This window comes from Vipera berus (genome assembly GCF_964194415.1).
Source record: "Vipera berus genome assembly, contig: HAP1_SCAFFOLD_147, whole genome shotgun sequence".
Taxonomy (NCBI): domain Eukaryota; kingdom Metazoa; phylum Chordata; class Lepidosauria; order Squamata; family Viperidae; genus Vipera; species Vipera berus.
In genome coordinates, this window is record NW_027673565.1 from 46,655 (window position 1) to 61,416 (window position 14,762).

At 47.8% G+C, this 14,762-nt stretch overlaps 1 protein-coding gene across 1 annotated transcript; it reads left to right on the top strand.

Annotated features, from left to right (window-relative positions):
- Positions 1-6,590: 6,590 nt before the first annotated feature.
- LOC308679306 (coiled-coil domain-containing protein 166-like) lies at positions 6,591-8,505 on the top strand (the record flags this gene model as incomplete). The annotated part of the gene is made up of 1 exon (XM_081346913.1): positions 6,591-8,505. The coding sequence occupies one exon, from the start codon at positions 6,591-6,593 to the stop codon at positions 7,596-7,598; it is 1,008 nt and encodes a 335-aa protein (XP_081203039.1). The 3' UTR covers positions 7,599-8,505.
- Between the last annotated feature and the right edge of the window lie 6,257 nt (positions 8,506-14,762).

A 14,762-nucleotide genomic window follows, 5' to 3' on the forward strand; every position in this document is an offset into this window, starting at 1 on the left:
CATGGGATGCAGTGAAACCAACTCGTTCTAAACCTTTTCTAAGACAGTCATACCATAATTTCCCTGACTGCTTGAGGCCATATAACCCTTTGTGGAGCAACCATGTATTTCCCCCTTCTTGCTGGTAGCCAGGAGGAGCCCTCACGTAGATCTGCCGGTCCAAGTTGGCGTGGAGGTAAGCCGTCTGGATGTCGAATTGGAAGACTTCTTCTTCCAGAGCGGCTGCAGTCACGAGGGCGGTCTTGACGCTCTCTGCCCGGACGGTTGGAGAGTAGGTCTCGGCATAGTCCTCCATGTAGCGCTGAGCAAAGCCCTGGGCTACCAAATGGGCCTTATACAGGTAGAGGCCATTGGCAAGTGGTTTGGCTTTGTAAACCCACCTTGTGCCAATGACTTTTCTCTCTTTTGGTGGTTGCTGGGGGGTGAAGACCTTGAGTTTCTTTAAGCTCTGCATCTCCTTCTCCAGCGCGAGCTGCCATTTATCCTGCTCTTCGATGGGCAGCTCCTGGATGTCAGAGAAGGATTTTGGGGTGACCACAACGCTATTGACAGACGCGATGTGGCCAATGTCAATTCTCTTTGGCGGGATTCCTTTGTTGGACCGCTTTGACCTCCTTACCTTCTGCCACTCACCGCTCTTTTCTACCGCGGGTCTCTGAGGCGTCGCTGGGGGTGAAGACGGCGTGTCTTCCTCCATGGGACTGGATGCATCTTCGTCTTGTTCCTCACTTTCGTCGGTGGCAGGGTATATGGTCGTCTCAGGTGATGTGGTCGGTGTGTCCTTACTGGGTCGGTTGGCATATGGGCTCAGATCATTCGAGTGGATCTGGGTCCAATTGGAGTCCTCTTCGAAAGAGGCAGATTGGGAAGTCACAGGCCTGCCCCCTTCTCCCAGGAAACGATAGGCCTTGGAGCCAGGAGCATAGCCCAAGAACCTTAGTCTCTGGGAGACAGATCTCCCCTTCTTCCGCAGCTGCTTGGGGATGTGTACCCATGCGTAGGAACCAAACACACGCAAATGTCCCAGATTTGGTTTCCTACCATGAACCAGGAAATATGGGGTCTGGTTCACAACACTGCTCCAGGTGCGGTTTAAGGTGTAATTGGCGTAGTGGACTGCCTCCCCCCAGTATGATTCTGCGACTCCAGCGTCTGCAATCAGACTACACATCATGGTTTGCAGGATTCCATTTCTTTTCTCAGCTACACCATTCTGAGTGGGGGTGAATGGTGCAGTAAGAAAATGGCGGATGCCCTTACGCCTTACCCAGTCCTGGAACTTTCGGGACATGAACTCAGCCCCGCGATCGCTCTGCAGTTGTGCGATCTTGGTCTTGTACTGGGTCTCTACAAAGTTGTACAGTGACCTTATGGCGTCAAAGGCTTCGGATTTTTCTGTGAGGGTATACACATGGCCGTATCGTGAAAAATCATCAACGGCAGTGAGAAAATACTGTTTCTTTCCTAGGGATGGTGTAAAAGGCCCAACCAGATCAACATGTACTAGTTGGTACGGGTACTGAGCCTTACGCAATGACACCTTTGGGATAGGGGCAGCCTTCCTCTTTGTTTTTTTGCAAATGGCACAGTCCAGAAAAACGTCACAATCCTTGAGCTGGACTCCCTCAGCAAATTCCCCCATCTTTTTAACTACAGGGAAGCCCGCATGACCTAATCTTCTGTGTAATAGGTGGGCACACTTATCGTGGAGCGGCTTCCCCACTGACACCCTCTTGGCTCTAGTTGCTTTGAGTGGTGCTGTAGGTGCCTGCTGAGATTCAGGTTCCTTGCCCACACTGCCCTTGGAAAGCCTTGGGGCCCCTTCTGAGGTGGGTGGGCTCTCAGGAGAAAAATATGGTAAGCCATTTATGATGGCGATATTTCCAATGATCCTCTGGTTCCGGGTGACATGACCTCCCCCCTTTCGAAATAAAACTTCCACCTTGTCATCGTCACATAATTTGATAATGCTTAATAGGTTGTTGGCAATGGAGGGGCATGTAAAACACCTTCAACTTTTCCAAGGCCGGGTACAGAAACAATGCCCTCCCCAACAACTAAAGCTTTATCACCATTTGCCACTTTGACAGATGAGTTAATTTTCTTTAACCTTTTAAAACCTTGACTCATATTAGTAATGTGAGAAGAAGCTCCAGAGTCCAGTAACCATAAGTCAGTGGAGCTATCAGCCTTTGTTGTGGGGGTGAGGGAACAAGTATGCAGAAAATTTCCCTTGGTATTTCCTTTGCCCCTGCCACGCCCCCTTTCTTGCCCCTTGCCCCTTACTTGATTGGGACCACGTTTAGGGGCTTGTTGTTGATGGGGGCAGTCTTTCTTGAGGTGCTCCTCAGAGCCACAGATGAAACACTTAAGTAGAGCATTAATTTGCTCTGAGTTGTGGCGCCCCCTTCTGACTTGCTGAGTGGTGACTCTGGCGTATTCTCCTGCATCTCTTCTCCTCCTATCTTCCTCGATGAGTCTCCCTGTGAGGTAGGACAGATTTATGTCGTCCCTCCTGGCCCCTTCCAGTGAAACAATGAAATTGCTCCAACTCCTGTTTAGGGAAGCCAGAATGATAGCAACCATGTTCGCATCAGTTACTGGGTAATTTCTGGGCATCAGTTCTGCCCTGAGTGCCTTTAATTTTGTAAGATGTTCAGGCATACTAGCACCAAACCTCAGTTTGGTGTTGTAAAACTCAGATGTGAGTCTGGTGAGTGAACCAATGGTATCGCTGTTGAATAAATTGCGTAATAACTGCCAAAGCTCACCAGCTTTGAGTCCATCTGGAATGCTGGAGTACAAGTTGCCATCCAGTGAGTCTAGCAGAGTAGTGAACGCCTGCCGGTGCCGCCACTCTTCTCGGGGTCCCCAGGGTAAAGGGGGTGTTTTCAGAACCATCTCTAGAGTCCCATTCTTTAAGAGACACACCTGCACGTCTCTATTCCAACTGTCGTAATTCTCCCCCCCAAGTTGTAGTTTTTTAAAGTTGCTTGGAAGATTAGTTGATGGGGAGAAATCCTTTTCAGTTCCTTTAGCATACATCTCAGAGGTGTCCATTGACATAAAAGGGAAAGGTATCCCTCTAGTGGTCGTGGAGGGAATTTTTTCTTGATTATTTAGTAACTCTAAATGGGCGTGCCCGGAAACCATGTGATCCGGGGGAGGGCGTTGTTCAGGATTTTTCCCTTCTTCCCGTGAGGCATAGGGGGGGCGGAGCCCAGATTTGCCGGCCTGCATTTGAGTCTTTGTTTTATGCTGCAATGAGTCCTCCTGAGATCCCCTGGGCACTGGATTTCCAGGATTGCCTGATTTGCCTTGAGAAGCCCATCGCTGGTCCTGAAGACCTGAAGAGAAGGTGGGAGGCCGCGGGGGTTGATTGTTGGGAGGCTCCAGGCTGGACCCCCCCCCGGCAGTTGGGCCCTGGGGAGAGGGTAGGAGGCCTTGGAGGGAGGCTGGTCGCTCCCGATGTCTTTTTGGCCTCCAGGGCTGCAGCAAGGACCTGGATGGCTGTTTCAATTGCTGCTGTATTTGTATCAGCCTCGGCTGGACAGACCTCATTGCCATCATAGGACTTTAGGCTTTGTGGTGGGGAGGACCCAGGAATTTGCATGCTACTTTGGCCGGATGCCAGGGATTGCAGGGCCCCCAGGCTTAATTGAGGTCTGTCTTTATTAGACCATGTGGGGTTACTGGGGGCCGCCATCTTGTTTCATGTGCCAGACCATGTGGACGCCCTGGGGGCAGCCATCTTGTTTCCGCTTGCCCCAGGAAGCTGTAGCTCACAGCTGGGCGGGGAACTTTGCGCCAAAAGCCCTGGGGTCCCGGGGTCACTAAGGGTGGCCGGCGCCATATTTGGAGGCCTAGTGGTCGCTAGGGAAAAACTCACCAGGTGTTCAGACGCTTCCTGCGCAGTTTCCTGGGCTGGGGTCCCCCTCTTTTGTGTTGTAAAGAGCTTTACAAGCAGCTCTTCACGTTCTTGTTCAGTCATCTTACTCATGCGGCGTTTGGCTTCAGCCAGGTCTGTCTCTGCAGCATCTGAGCAGTCTTGGGCAGTCTGCAAGCCTTCCGTGCTCTCCTCTGTGGCGTTCAGGGGTAGGGAGGCGAGCGGAGGGTTCCCAGATGCTCTGCTGGATCCTCTGAGAGAATGGAGGTCATCTGTGCTCTCACCTGCACCGGAGTTTGCTTCAGGGGCTGGATGCTTGGCTGTAGGCAGGGATGCCATCTTAGATTGATGACTCCTGGTCACAATCGGAGATCTCCTGCCATCTGTTATAAATGGATTTGTGCTGGATCTTCCAGACATCTTGTAAGCGTTCCTTTAAACCATCCTCTTGCTACCAACTTGTGAGATGATCTCATGAGGTCGATGGATCGTTAAGGTGCTTCCAAGTAAAAGGCATCACGCAGAGATGCAATCATATTAGCTTTATTCAATGATAGATTAAAGAGAAAGAATTACTTGGCATGAAGGCATTCATGCCTGCATGTGAGATAGAACAAAAGAAAGAAAGCAAGCTAGCATAGCATAACTGGAACAGAACAAGAACTAAACTGAAGAGAGACTAGAAGCTAGGACAAAGAGCAGCCCCTCGTGCAGAGGTATTTATGGGGGGTCTGGGCCCCTCCCTAACCATAAAACTCTCTCGCCAATGGGGCTGTAGGGGTCTGAGACCCTTGGCCCATCAGTGGAAGCAAAGAAGCCTCTTTGCCTCCATCTGATGACCCTTTTGGGGAACTGCCAATGGCTGGCACTAAACATCTAACAGAAACATATACTATTTTGTGATGCACTTCCTCTGCAGATACAAGTCTGTGATTTGAAGTCTTCTGGACTCACAGATCCTGCTGAAGCATAAGTGGAGTTTGTGGCAGCACAGCCTTTGCCTGGTTATGGTTTGTGTGCCAGCTGTGACTTTTTTTGGAGTGAGATGTCTTGGCAATTACACGTGCCTTTGCCATCTCATGACTGGATTACTGCAATGGGCTCTGTTGGGGGCTGCCATTGTAGAACACTCACGTTGGTTGTTGCAAAATGTAGCTGGCTGTGTGCTGGCAGTACTACACCCGCTGCCTTGACTGCCACTGTTTCCTGATACACTTAAGAGTGTCATTGATAAGACCCTTTGCAGCCTGGGCTTGGGTTACCTGTGTGGACAAGCCAAGAGAGTATGTTCCAAACTGTATGGAGGAAGGTGGAGGAAGCACACAGGTCCAAGAGAGCAATCTGCTGAGTGGACGGGCTGGAGGAAAAGATTGCACACTCTGGCCAACAGGCCAGGCGTCAGCAAGGACAGCTGGACAAGGAAACTGGAATCCCAGAAGCTGCGAAATGAGCTATTTTTTTCCTCCCTCTCACTGCATTAGGTGGGCAGCAAGGGAAATAGCTAAGACACTGTACAAAGCTCCATTTAAAATTGTCTTTAGAACTGTAGGTGTCTCATTTCCCTAAATCCCAGGGAGGCAGGCAGGCATCTTTCCTCTTGCCTGCCCCGTGGCCCTTTCCAGGCCCTTTCAGCTGCATCTCCCCTTCATTGGATGGGGGGAAGCGGGGCTGGTGGGGCTTTCTGTGTGCAAGTCTCTGCCTAACGTTAAGCCCAAGACCCCCTCGTACCTAAAGCAGAGGACCTGGGGCTAGTGGAGATGTTTCTAATGAAGATCTTATCTTACCATGGCTTCATCTGTATCCAAGGACTGAGTTGCCTGACACTTATTTCATAACCGATAATCTCTTTGTTCCTGTAAATTAGATGTAGCCTATATTTATTTTAGTCATTTATTAATCAAATATGTACACCATCCATCTTGCTATCTAAATTATTTTGGCAGTTCACAAATAAAAACCATAAAATCTATACAAAAACAGACAAGGTTAAAAAATATAAGTTAAAAAGACAGGGGGAGCGCCCTTAAGCCACCATCCACATGCTGGCTTGCATGCCACTGTGGGATCCCCACAGTAGATGACACTCAGAGCACACTGCAGTCAGGTCCATTCAGGAGGTGACCAGGACACAAGTGATTAATTGGGCAGCGAGAAGCGTCTTTTGCCGTGGGAGTGTTGCTAATGTGACTGTGTTGCTTTGTCCAACTGACTAGATAGAATCATAGAAACAAATATTTGCAGACAATATTCAATTTGTGGTCTTCAATGAGTCAAGGAATGGGTGGCCTTCTCTGTCAAAACAGATGAGAGGGAAGAGATTGCTAGGATTTTGTCTCCAACACCAGGCTTCAAAATTCACAAGTTAAGGCAGGGGGGGGAGGAGAGGGGGGAGAGAGGGAGGGAGAGAAAACTTTGCTTGGAGCTCGTTAGCATTACAAGCACAAAGCAAGGACACAAGCGTTAAGGGCCATGGGACTGATTTCCCCAGAGCAGCAGTTGATTGCTAAAAACATAGGCCACTCCTTTCATGGCCAATTGTCTCTTCCACTATTTATTTTGTCATCTCTCCTTAATCCTCCCAGTGAAGTCTAATTTCTCCTCAACATCTCGTAGCATCCCTAATTACACTCTCCTACCTGTTGTTTCCATACAGGCTACATGACCGACCATTTCCTTTCATTTGATCAGTATTTTGACAGACAGCATGGCACAACCGAAAACTAAGCTAAGAGCTAAGAAAAGTATAGCCAGGCAACAAAGCACCTCTGGGCAATTTATCACCGAGAGAGAGCAGCAGCTGAAGAAGGAATATGCCGTCCTGACGGAGTATATCAAGACCTATTCAGATCGAGTGGATCGCTTTCAAGATGAAAATGAATTCCTGGACAAGGAAGCCCAAGAGATCCGAGAAAACAACAACGCTTACCTCGCCTACTTAGCCAGGCGCGCTCTCCTGTGCCGGAATGCCATCGTTACCTTGAATGACCAGAACCGCTCAGATCTGGCCTCTGTCCTGAAGCAGAAGGAGGAGCTGACCTCTCAGTGCAGAGACAGAGAGAAGGAGGTCAGGAGCCAGCTGATTGAGATGGAGACCAAGTACTCCCTCATGAACAAGGAGGTTGACGAACTGAGGCCTTTCAGGGAGCTGCAGTCAGACCAGCTTGCCCGCATCCGGGAGCTGGAGAAAGACCTTCTGGCCATGAAAATCCACCACTCTGAGCAAATGCACACCGTGAAGAGCCAGTTCCTGCAAAAGAAGGCAGAATATGAAATGGAGTCCCAGCAGAGGGTCCAAGCTTTGGCCAAAAAGGCAGAGAAAGAGGCCACGCGCAGCCTCATCCAACACACCAAGCAGGTAAAAGCCGAGAACGGGAGGCTGCGCCATGAGCTGCTGAACCTCATCAAGAGAGCCCAGGGCCTAAAGGCCATCCTGCACCAGCTCCAGGAGCAGAAAGAACAGCTTCTTCAGGAGCTCCGATACCGTGAAGACTTGGACCAGGTGCACAGCTGGCTAACTCAACGGCGGAGACCCAGGGGTGGGACCGGCCTGCCTTCCAGGACTGAGGTAGGCCATCCCCTCCAACCACCCACGAACAAGAGGCCTGAATCTCTCGCAAGTCTCCAAGGCCCAGCAAAAAAACAGTCAACAGCTCAGACCCAGAAGACCAGCGTGGGAGAACCATTATGCCCTCTGGCCCAAAGGTTCCCATAGCACCCACGGCCGATGGGAAGGGCTTTAAAGGCAGCCGAAGGAAGACTGGCGTAGCTCTGCCGTGACACTCCCCACCACCACCAGAAGCAGCAGGAAGACTGGCGTAGCTCTGGCATCTCACACACACACACACACACACACACACACACACAAACACACAGAGCAGCCTTCGCACTGCCTCCCTAGCTGAGGGGGAAGAGGCGGCGTTTTTCTGCCTTAGCAAACTGGAGTAACAAGTGTGTTCTGCTTTTCACTTTTACAGCTAAGGTGGCTAAAATAAAAATAAAATTGCCAAAGCTGCGGTATATCATTAGTGACGGGGTTAATTCATATAATTGGGCAGAGGGTAAAAGAAGTCAAGAGGTCTAAGTGCAGTACAATTTTTCTCTGTGTTGGGAAGAATAATGTTTGCACTCTAGGATGTGGGAGCCTTGCTGAAATTCAGCGCTGTTGATTTGGGTTATAATATGGATTTGCCTTCCTTGGGCTGATTCTTCTTTTTTTTTTTACTGTATATAGTTCTCAGCTTCTGATGAGCCATTTTTATGACCATTCTAAATTATGATGGTCACAGAATCGATATTTTATGACCCATAAATACCCCGGCCCTTGTAATTGGTTGCACCACCACTCACTCCTAGGCCGTGTCCTTTTTTTTTTGCTGGTTTCCAGCATTTTTTTACCGTTTCTGGCAAAAAGCACCCATTCAAGCGTTTTAACTGTCACAAAGCAGGCCAGAAAATTTCTTCTATCACATGGCTCCTTCAGTTTATTTCACCATATTCCCAGTCCCGATTATGATCTTAAGCAGAAGACTGCTGCTGCCTGAGCACTGACTTTTGACACCCTTTTATTAATCATGACATGGCTATTCATAACTAATCAGATCTTTTTTTTTATTGAAAAGTTTTAAAATACATTTTATCTTTAACAATCCCCCCCTCCCCCTCCCCAACCTGTCCCTCCCTACCCCTCCCCCCCTCACCCCCCCCGACTTCCCAGAGCTAAGTACAGGGTATAGAAACAAAGAACAATCATAAACATCCATATGCTACCAACAATAAATTCTTAAATCTACCACTCTCTAGCTCATATAAAATAACTACAAGCAATATTAATATTACATATAAAAAGAAAGAAAAAAGAAAAAAAAGAAAGGAAGACTTATTCAAATGCTAAGTGAAACTTTTTAGTCCCATATTTCTTCTGAATATATTCAATCCATTTTTCCCACTCCATAATATAACGTTCTTGCGAATGATCTTTCAAATAAGCCGAAATCTTTGCCATTTCTGCCAGGTCAGAAACCTTTAAAGTCCATTCTTCTATAGTCGGCAGTTCCTCCTTCTTCCAATACTGACCTATTAAGAGTCTTGCTGCTGTAACTAAATTTAACATCAACTTAGTGTCTACAACAGTAGCACCTGTAATTATACCCAACAAAAAAAATTGCGGACAAAACTTTATCTTTTGCTTGAAGATCTTCTGCATATTCCACCAAATTTTTATCCAAAAAGCCTTGACCTTTTTACAAGTCCACCATATGTGAAAATATGTTGCATCTTCACCACCACACCTCCAGCATTTTGGCTGATAATTCGGATACATACTTGCAAGCTTTTTAGGATCTAAATGCCATCTATAAAACATTTTGTAAAAGTTCTCTCTTAAGTTTTGAGCTTGTGTAAATTTTACGTTCTTCACCCAGATCTTTTCCCACGTATCCATTGTAATAACTTCTTGAATGTTCTGGGCCCATTTTATCATACAGTCTTTAACCAATTCTGTTTCTGAATCAATTTCTATCAATGCAAGATATATCCGTTTGATATGTGCTGGACCCTGATTTCTAATTTGCTTTATCAAATTTTCATCAGTCATTGCAAAACCAGTTTTCTGATCTTCTTTCCACCTGGCCCGTAATTGAGTATATTGAAACCAGGTTTGAACAATCTTCTCATCTCGCAAGAAATTATACGATTTTAAACACCATACACTTCTTTCCAAGCTTAAAATCTCCTTATACGTAGTCACGTCATGTTTAAAACCAACATGAATGCCAGGTCCGTAGCTAACAAGGCACACCTTGTTCGTGACCTAGTGGAGAGCGAGCACGCGGACCTGGCTTGCATCACGGAAACCTGGCTGGGCCAAGAGGGTGGTGTCCCTCTGGTTGACCTCTGCCCGCCAGGTTTCCAGGTGCTGCACCAGCCTCGGACCCATGGGAGGGGCGGGGGAGTGGCAGTTATCATCAGGGAATCCCTTAGCCCGCGAGAGATCACCGTCCCTCAGATGGTCGGGTGTGAGTCTCTCCTACTGAGATACGGCCCGGGGGCGCAGTTGGGCCTGCTGCTGGCATACCTACCACCTAATCGTGCAGCGGCAGCCCTGCCCGAGCTACTCGATGTCCTCTCAGGGTTGGTGGTTGAATTCCCAAGACTCATGGTCTTGGGCGACTTTAACCTACCGTCCCTGGGAGGATCGTCCGATCTGGCTCGGGAGTTCATGGCTTCCATGGCGGCCATGGACCTGTCGCAAATAATTTCTGGACCGACTCATGAGAGAGGCCACACCACAGACTTGGTGTTCTTGTCTGGACGGTGGCGCGATGATATCGGTGGGGGTGCCACGACTATTATGCCCCTGTCATGGACCGATCATCACCTCGTGCGGCTAGACTTCCCCTTTGCCACCCCCCGCCGTGGGTGCGCGGTGCCAACCAGATGGTACCGCCCTAGGCGCCTAATGGACCCTGATAGGTTCCAGGCAGCGCTTGGGGACGCACATGCACTCCCTGCTCACAGCTCGGCGGATGCCTTAGTGGAAGCCTGGGAGAAGGCAGCCACGGAGGCTCTGGACCGAGTTGTACCCTTGCGGCCTCTGACCCGGCGCAGATCCCAGCGAGCCCCATGGTTCACCGCGGAGCTCCGGGAAATGAAGCGTCGGAGACGAGGCCTAGAGAGCCGTTGGAGATCCAGTCGATCCGAATCCGACCGATTGCGATTAAGAATCCTCACCAGGTCTTATCTCGCTGCGATAAGGGTGGCAAAATCCAACTACTTTTCCACCCTCATCGCGTCCGCAGATAATCGCCCGGCTGCCTTGTTCAGGGTGACTCGCTCCCTACTGAACCAAGAGGTGAGGGAGGAACCCTTGCAGGGTCGAGCCGAGGAATTTGGTCAATATCTGCTGGATAAAATTGCTCGGATCCGAAACGGCCTGGACTCCAACTGGGCTGAGTTGGAAGAACAAGGCATGGACAGTCTTGTCGACGTCATCTGGGAGGAATTTGATCCTGTGACTCCTAAGGAAGTGGACAGGATTATGAGGAGGTTGAGCTCCTCCACATGCTTACTGGACCCATGCCCTTCCTGGCTGGCATATGCAGCTCGAGAGGGGACACGAGGCTGGTTCCTGGCGGTCATCTCCGCTTCTCTGAGTGAGGGTCACTTCCCCACCGCCTTGAAGGAGGCGGTGGTGAGGCCTCTCCTCAAGAAGCCCACCTTGGACCCATCCTCATTGAATAACTTTCGTCCAGTCTCCAATCTTCGCTTCCTTGCGAAGGTTGTTGAGAGCGTGGTGGCGCACCAACTCCCTCAGATCCTGGATGAAGCGGTTTATCTAGACCCGTACCAATCGGGCTTCAGGCCGGGCTACAGCACGGAGACGGCATTGGTCGCTCTGATAAATGATCTCTGGAGACCCCGGGACAGGGGCCATTCCTCTGTCCTAGTCTTATTAGACCTCTCGGCGGCTTTCGATACCATCGACCATGGTATCTTGCTGCGGCGCCTCAGGGGACTGGGAGTGGGAGGCACGGTTCTGCGTTGGTTCTCCTTTCTCCAGGGTCGCTCGCAGTCGGTGTTGGCAGGGGGACAGAGGTCGACCCCGAGGCCTCTCGCTTGCGGAGTCCCTCAGGGGTCGGTCCTCTCGCCTCTCCTGTTCAACATCTACATGAAACCGCTGGGCGAGATCATTCGCAGCTTTGGAGTAGGGTACCATCAGTATGCTGATGACACCCAGCTTTTCATCTCAACTCCAAACAACATCAGTGATGCCCTCGACGTGATGTCTCGCTGCCTGAAAGCGGTCCGGGAATGGATGGGGAGGAACAGGCTTCAACTGAACCCGGACAAGACTGAATGGCTGTACGTACCGGCAAGCCAGGATACTCAGAACATCCCATCCCTTAACATCGGGGACAAGTTACTACCCCCTGTTGATAGGGCCCGCAACCTGGGTGTCCTCCTTGACTCGCAGCTCTCCCTGGAAGATCACATAGGAGCTGTGACCAAGGGGGCCTTCTCCCGGGTTCGACTAGTTCGCCAATTACGGCCTTATCTGGACCTGGATGCCTTACGTACAGTCACCCATGCTCTTGTGACCTCTCGCCTAGACTACTGTAACGCTCTCTACTTGGGGCTGCCCTTGAGATCCACTCGGAAGCTTCAACTGGTGCAAAGTGCAGCGGCACGGACACTCTTGGGAGCCTCCCGATACTCCCATATCACACCTCTCCTCCGTGCACTGCACTGGCTTCCAGTTGCCTTCCGTGTGAAGTTCAAGGTGCTAACAATGACTTACAAAGCCCTGCATGGCATGGGTCCGGACTACCTACGGGAGCACCTTCTGCCAATGTCAGCACCCCACCGTCCTGTGCGCTCCCACAGAGAGGGCCTCCTCAGGGTGCCACCGCTCAAGGAATGTCGGCTGGTGGCCCCCAGGGGGAGGGCATTCTCAGTGGGTGCGCCAGCCCTCTGGAACAGCTTACCAACCGAAATCCGGATGGCCCCCGACCTCCGCACCTTCCAGCGCGAATTAAAAACTTATCTGTTCCAGCAGTCCGGCCTGGCCTGATAGCTCTAATTGGGGTCCCAGTTTGTATTTTACTATTGTTTGTTTTCACTATTGTTCATTCTGTATGCCTACCTTATTCTGTACACCGCCCCGAGTCCCTCGGGAGAAGGGCGGTTTATAAAAACAAATAAATAAATAAAAATAAATAAATAAATTTATGTTTTCTATTGCGTGTTTTGGAATAGCCCACAATGGTATCTTGCAGTCTAGCTTGTATCTATACTTTTTCCAAACTCTCAACAATGCCTGTCTTAAAATATGCACTTTAAACACATTATCTACCTTCTTATCATACAACAAATACGCATGCCAGCCAAATAACAAGTCGTGGCCCTCAAGATTTAATAATCTCTCTTGTGTCAAATTAATCCAATCACTTATCCCTGCTAACGCAGCAGCTTCATAATATAATTTAAGATTGGGCATTTTAAGACCACCTCTTTCACGAGTATCCTGCATAATCTTAAGTTTAACTCGTGGCCTTTTCCCTGCCCAAACAAATTTATTGATACCCCGTTGCCATTCTTCCAAATTAGAATCTTTCTTAAGAACCGGTATCATTTGAAATAAGAATAAAAATTTAGGCAGGACATTCATTTTCACTGCTGCGATTCTTCCCAACAAAGACAATTGCAATTTTTCCCAACTCTCCATTTCTTTTTGAATTTTACCCCATAGTTTTTCATAGTTATTTTTATATAACTTTGTATTAGAGGGTGACAAAAACACCCCCAAATATTTGACCCTTTTAACAATCTCAAATCCAGTTAATCCTTCTAAAAGAGCCTTTTGCGATACTGTCATATTTTTGGCCAGATTTTAGTTTTTTGTGCATTAACTTTAAATCCAGAAACCCTCCCATATTGCCTTATTATCTCCATCAGGTCCACAACAGAATTTTCTGGCTGGGTCACTGTAACAACCAGATCGTCTGCGAACGCCCTCAATCTATAATCCTGATCTCTAATTTGAATACCCTTAATTTTTCCGGAGTTCCGAATTTTTATCAATAATATCTCCAATGTTAAAACAAATAATAAAGGTGATAACGGACACCCTTGTCTTGTGCCCTTCTCAATATTACATGCTTCAGTCAAACTATTGTTAACTATTATTTGGGCCGTTTGTTTTTGATATAATGCCCTAATTGGTTGCAAAAATTTATCCCCAAAATTCATTTTATCTAAAACTTTCATCAAAAATTGCCAATTCAATTGATCAAAAGCTTTTTCAGCATCTAAGAAAATTAGCGCCGCAGGGATCTGGTTGTTCCTTTCCAAAAACTCTAACACATCAACTATATGCCTCACATTATTTTTCATTTGCCTACCACTAATAAACCCAGTTTGATCCCCATGAATCACCTGTTGCAGAACCCTCATCAGTCTGTTAGCCAACACCTTAGCAAATATTTTATAATCTGTATTTAGAAGTGATATCGGTCTATAATTTTTAACTTGAGTAGCATCTTGATCTTCCTTCGGAATCAAAGAGATAAAAGCAGTTCTCCAAGACGGAGGCACCTTTCCCCCTCTCTGAATTGATTGAAACAGTTCCTTTAACGGCTTTATCAACTCCATTTGCAAATTTTTATAGTAAACCGCAGTCAAACCATCCGTACCTGGCGCTTTATCCAACTTCAATTCCTTAATTGCTATAAGAATTTCTTCTTCTGTTATCAACTGGTTAATCTCCTCTTTTTGTACTTGCGTAAGAACCGGGATGCTAGCATTCTCCAAATATACATCAATGTCTTTTTCATTAATCTTTTCCTTAGCATATAATTTAGAATAAAAATCCACAAAGGCTTCCTTAATAAGATCCTGTTGAAACACAACCTTTCCCTTATATTCAATTTTATCTATATTAGAAGCCCTTTGCTTTTTCCTTAGTCTATAAGCTAGCCATCTACCTGGCTTATTAGCATTGCAAAAAGTATTATGCCTAGCAAACCGCAAGTTGGTTGCCACTTGATCAGCCATCAGTTTATCGAATTGTCCTCTTAATAGCTTAATAACTTCCTTAGTCTTTACATCCGATGGATTCAAAATTAAGACCTTTTCTTTTTCCCTAATTTCATTCTCCAGTTCTTTCCTTCTGGCTTCCAAAGTACGTCTGTATTTATTATTCATATATATCAACACCCCTCTCATATAGGCCTTGCTGGCATCCCAAACCATGTCCATAGAAGTATCCTTATTCATATTAATTTCAAAAAAATCCTTCATCCGCTGCTTACATTCTTCCACATTACTCTGATTTCTAAACAAATTCTCATTTACGCGCCACGAGTGCCTATCCCTATTG